Raw genomic sequence first — 6000 nt, forward strand, 5'->3', positions numbered from 1 at the left:
AAGCCCCCCCCCCCCAAACATGGCACGCTAGCCAACCAGGAGAGACACACAAAGGACATTGCTTGGTAGTGGGGATTGCTGCATTTCTGGAACCTGAGATAGGCCTATATGTCTTCACTGAATACATGTTGCAGTGGGGAGGTTGAAACCCTGATGAAAAGGTGCAGTTTATTTTGAAACCTGGTTGTATCTAGTTTTGATTACTCAGTGGAGATTCGACCAATTTGTGTTACTTTATGAACAAACTGCTGGTACAAATCTGGCTGTTTTAACATTTAATAGCAAGGCTATGCTACACAGAATCTTCCATTAACAGAAGCTGACTTCTAGGGCACTTTCTTTTCATTGTAAAGAGACTCCGAGCATTTCCCTGTTTGTCCAAATTCAAGTGGTTCTTCCAGCAAATAATATTCAAACCAGACATAAATATGTTTTGAGCAAATTAAATAACTCTCTAATGAGATTTCAAGCTTTGGAAGAGAAAAATGTCTTTAAGGTTATGTTGTGCTTACTGTGCCATGCGCCAAAAGCAGGAAGGGAAGTAGGTATAGGTAGTGTTTTTTACAGTGTGGCCTTCCCAAGTCATCTACACTTTATCTGCAGCAAGTTGGGTACTCATTTTACCAACCTTTAAGGCTAAATCAACCTTGAAACCAACTCCCATCAGGAATGAACTGAAGTCATGAGGATCCAATGGAATTGGACATTTTAGTTTGATCCAATCCATTAACTTTAAGAATTTTCATGGCATGGCTTCCTCCAGCTTGAAGCTTCCATTGTCTTTCAAAGGTACTGCTGCTCTTCACAGATTGTATTATTATTATTATTATTATTATTATTATTATTATTATTATTATTATTATTATTATTATTATTATTATTATTATTATTATTATTGGATTTAATATACTGCCCTATCCCCGAAGGGCTCAGGGCGGTGAACAATATAAATATAATATATAAAACTTGTATACAATTTAAAACAGTTCTAAAACAATGTCCCACGAAACCCATATACAACTCTCCCCAGAAAAAATAATGGGTCCCGATGGTATTGGGACCCCTGGAAGCAGAGGGGGGTGGGCAGAGACACCATCAGCGGCTGGCCTCTCCAAAGGCCCGGTGGAACAACTCGGTTTTGCAGGCCCTGCGGAACTCTCCAAGGTCCCGCAGGGCCCGAACAGCTGGTGGTAGAGTGTTCCACCAGGCCGGCGCCAGAGCCGTAAAGGCCCTGGCCCGAGTGGAGGCCAGCCGCGTCATTGAGGGGCCAGGGATCTCCAGTAGATTGGCCTCTGCTGAACGCAGAGGTCGAGCTGAGACGTATGGGGTAATGCGGTCCCAAAGGTACGAGGGTCCCAGGCCGCGTAAGGCCTTAAAGGCCAATACCCACACCTTGAAGATGATTTCACCTGGTGTGCTGATTTGGATGGCAGTTCCAGCACTACCTCTCACGAACATCTGCAGAAAACATTTATCAGATTATCCAAATCTTTCTTTAAACCCCGACTCCGTAAAATAGAGCTAATTAAAGCACAGTTTCGACAAGTAATGGATTTGAAAGGTCTGCACAACGGAGCAATCAACACTTCATAGCACATAATTAATAGCCCATTAAATATAATTATAATCTGCTGGCTAATATTGATGGAATTGGGTGGTTCAGAAACCATTTAGACTGCAAATGCGCAGAGAAAGATTGAAAGGAGTTAGCACAAAAGCTTGCTGAGCATATTAAAAAAAAATTAGTATCGAAGTTGGAAAGGAACCGAACAACTCCTACTACTACATAAGAAAAACAAACAGGAGGATCCTGGGTACAGATACAAGAGGAGGAAAAATGTTCGGTGCCAGGAGACCTGTAAACTTGAATGAGTCTGGCTTCACAGAGTTGTAGTTTAAACTATATTTGATTCTGGTCTCTTTGCTTATATGAGGAGCCTGGCCTAAAAGTCTGAAGAATAACATATATACTCGAGTGTAAGCCGACCCGAATATAAGCCGAGTCACCTAATTTTACCTCAAAAAACTGGGAAAACTTATTGACTCGAGTATAAGCCTAGGGTGGGAAATGCAGCAGCCAATTTTGGGGCCGTCGGCTTGTTTTTCGCTCCTCCCTCCTGTTGCTGCAGCCACGGTTTTTTTAAAACGCAACTCTGGAGGATGCGTCTTGATCGGGGCTTGCTTGCCCATTCTGCAGGCCTTCTTCTGGGCGAGGACCGGTTTATCCCGGTCCGCCCCCTTGGAAGCCACCCGCCAGCGAGCGGATGAATGCTTCCTTGTCCGGTGAGAAGGATTTGGTGGCCATTTGAGGCTGCTTAGGTCCTGGGCCCTTACTGGGTAAATCTGCCTTGGAGGGGAGGGAGGTGAAGAGGAGGAGAGGATGGTGGGGGGAAGCAAGGGAAGGAGTTAATTCAGATGAGGTAAGGAAAGGAAAAAAGGTAAATTAAGAGCAACGTAGCAGGGCCTAGATAAGGAGCTGCTCTCCCTGATGAGGCACCGGAGAACAGGTAAGTGGGACTTGTGTATAAGCTGAGGGGGGCTTTTTCAGCATAAAAATGTGCTGAAAAAGTCAGCTTATACTTGAGTATATACAGTAAATAAATTCTCTGAGCATCTGCTAATCTTTAGAGAGAAAACACAGCCAACTCCAGCAGTTATACCCTTCTAAACCTTCAAAGTACTAAGGAGGGTGTAACTGCAGCAAAACACAATGATTAACAGTTCTGAATCAGGGAAGTGTTTGTAAGTGCTCTTACCTGCTCTGTTGCTACCATCTATCCCCCTTGGCATTGCAAGTGCCACTTCACAGCAGCACAATCATTTTTCACTGCCAGCTGTGGTGCTTGAGGTGCTTTTCTCTTTTCCATTGCACATCTGCTGGTTGGTGGGTAGATGGCAGGGCCGCAACTCTATCAGATCTAGCCAGAATGAGAAGCAGAACTGCAGTATTCTTCAGTGTGGCAGAAAATTACAGGTAAAGGATTTACTTCTGCTACTTTCAGGAACGTACTAGTGAATCAGAGAGTTGTAGAAACTCAGAAATGAGCTGGTCCTTCTCATTAAAGACATTTGGTAGGAACCAGTTTTTCCACTGGTGACAAACAAGAAAGGTCATTTTCAAATACCAATACATTCTACTAGGGATCATGGGACCTACATGGGCAAAGGTTACTTGGGAGTTATCTTCCACAAGTCTCAATGAGACAGGTGGTCTATAAAGGAAGGAAATAAATAAAAATGGGGTTGTAGTAAGTAGGGGGCTGGATCCAACCCATTCTGTGGATACTCACAATTGTGCAGGTTTGTTAACAACCCTATGAACTTGGGAACCATTGGCTTCACCCACACACAAACAAGCTATCCCCAAGAATCCTTGTTTCTTTTTGGTTGTTTGCTTTTGCGATCTCACTTTCTCTGGCATGTCCGGCAACACTGAAGAACATTTGATCAGCTCGTTAAAAAAAACTTAGTCAAAACTGTCATTCATTGAACGAGAAAATTATAGAAATTTATGTGGCATTTCATTAGAATACATTCAAGCTATTTAAAAATTTGACCAGAAACAAAGACAAAATGTCTTAGAGGAAAACAATGTTGTATTGATACAATAATCAATTCCAGGCCTCACTTAAGCAAGCACTGCTAAATGTGCATCCTCCATTCATTTTGAAGGGCCTTGTAAACAGTTCTAACAAAAGGCCCATTCAAATCAATGGAGGCTGGAAATCTGCAGTGAACCACAGAATGATTCATAGTCTGTAGAAACAATTAGGACCTATTTCCATGAACAGATCAGCACAATTGCATATGACACACATATACTCTCTTTATTAATGGTATGCTCATATTAATTACATGTCATTTCTTTTTCCAAAGGGAGGATCTGGATCCCGACCTGGTTCCCGGTCTGGCTCTCCCATTGCTAGGCGCTGAAGCTCTAAGATATCTCTGAAGGACGACGTTCTCTGCTTCATAACTAAGCTGCCTTAAAGATTTAATAACCAACTGCAGAATTCCCTAGATAGAAACACAATCTATTTGTTAATGCCCATTGAGTTGTGTATGCAGTAGGAGTATACAAAATTCTATTGGCGATGCTGACCAAAAATTGAACAAAAGCACAGGGGAAAAAAAAAACTCTCCCAGACTTGCAATGTAGTTTTTATTTGCTGGCAGCAATATGTTAGGGAAAGTAATGTAATTCCCCATTTTACTCAGTTTTCCTTAAGGTGTTCCCAAAGAATAAAGGGCTTTAGATTTCTGAGTGCGTACATTAAATCCCTGTCATATTTCTGTTCTTTCCCACTAAACCCCAAGTAACAACCTAAAATGCAATTGTCTACCTTTTTGAGCACTGCCATTAACGAATCATCAACCCCCTTGCTGTAACCCAAGAAGCAACAAATAAAAACATGTGCAGAAGTTGTAAGGACTGTTTATCCAAATTTTTGTTTGATTTTGGTTTTGGTTTGGGTCATTTGTTGTCGTTTTTTTAAGTACCTCTTTCTCTCACAGAGTTTTCTTTTTCCTTTCCTAACAGGATGAGCAGTCATAGAAAGGTATATTAAATTAGTTCAAGGTATGTGGGATGTGGAAGAAGGCAGCTGTTACTGTTTCACTGAGGCAGAGCAATGTTCCTAAGGAATTATGAATATTCTGAGGGAATGCTTTGTGCATGACCAATTGATCGTCACACCCAACACATTAGGAAAAGAGTGGCTGAGAGACAGAAAAGAGGATACCAAATCTGAATTAGACTAGCTTCACACCTGAAAAAGAGGGATAATCCCCAAGATGTGAATACCTGGATAATGGGATATCCCTAAAATTCCACACAAGCACATGCTGCAAATATTCTTCTTTGCAGCTACTTTTAAAAAAAAGTCTAATGAGAGAAAGCTCTTCAGGGAGGAAATTTCAGAGAGTACTGCACATCTAAAGTTAGCATTTCCTGCTGTCCACTTAATAGTGCAGCAAGTTTCAATATGCAGTGCATTAGAGTAAATGAGGCTTCAAGTAGTATAGCTATATATTAAAAACTAATGAATTAGAGCTAGGAAGGCATTAACAGTGGAACATGAATTAAGGTATACCTCTGTGGAACTGGGTTTCCCAAACCACATGAAGAAAAATGCTCTTCTGAATTGCACTGTTCTATAACCTTCAACCTGTTCTTTCGCTCAGTGACCTCCCTTTACTCATTCAGTGTTTTATTTGAGCTTGATATATTTAAGACTACGTTGGCTCCTACCCTTAGCTAAGCTAATGCGTATCATAAGTTATCAATGTTATTGCCAACTGATATATAGATGCTGTTGTTAGTGATAGATCTACTATAGGTTTCAAACAACGTTTTTAAAATGCAGCAATGAATCATGAGAGGGTAGAAAAACTCAGACACTAGAGACAGAACACCAAAACTGTTAAGCACAGACACCTATTACATCTTCTTTTAAGCTATGTTCTTGGCTATGTGTATTTTTCTATGTGTAGCCTCATCCAGTTGTGTATTCCACAACGTAATAGTAAGTTTCACTTAAGTGTATTGTTCTTAAAAGTGTATGAATACAACTCCTAAAAAACCAATATTGTAATAAAATACTCAACTTTTAATGAAATTTGGAGGATTTAGTTTTTTTAAAGCCATGTGTGCTTCAAGGTGGATCATGCAAATCAATAGAACTGAAATGAAGTCCTTTCACATTCCTATGTCTGAATTGTTAATGTTTTGCATGAAGCCTCTACATAGTATTAGAAAGGAAGTAGATGACACATTAAAAAAAAATTGTTTTCTTCCCACCTTTGATTGCTATAGACATTTTTTCACACCTTAGAAAACAGATTGCCATTGTCAACAAATTTATTTAAACATAAAATAAATGTATTTAGAATTTGCTTACAGGTTCAAAAAGTCAGGGTTCTCAAACGACACACTGCAGTCAACGGACATTCATGAAAATGATTTATCCTGCATTCAAAGTCTACACCTTTAAACAGAAT

General features: G+C 40.3%; 1 protein-coding gene across 1 annotated transcript in view; it reads left to right on the forward strand.

The window, feature by feature from the left end:
- The window catches only part of LOC125439312 (myelin basic protein), a 138774-nt gene extending 133156 nt beyond the window's left edge, over nucleotides 1-5618 (forward strand). The window contains exon 9 of the mRNA XM_048508356.1: nucleotides 3877-5618. Coding sequence (XP_048364313.1) covers nucleotides 3877-3933 — 57 coding nt within the window. The 3' untranslated portion in view covers nucleotides 3934-5618. The remainder of the gene's footprint in view (nucleotides 1-3876) is intronic.
- Nucleotides 5619-6000: the final 382 nt, after the last annotated feature.

This window comes from Sphaerodactylus townsendi, linkage group LG09 (genome assembly GCF_021028975.2).
Source record: "Sphaerodactylus townsendi isolate TG3544 linkage group LG09, MPM_Stown_v2.3, whole genome shotgun sequence".
Taxonomy (NCBI): Eukaryota; Metazoa; Chordata; class Lepidosauria; order Squamata; family Sphaerodactylidae; genus Sphaerodactylus; species Sphaerodactylus townsendi.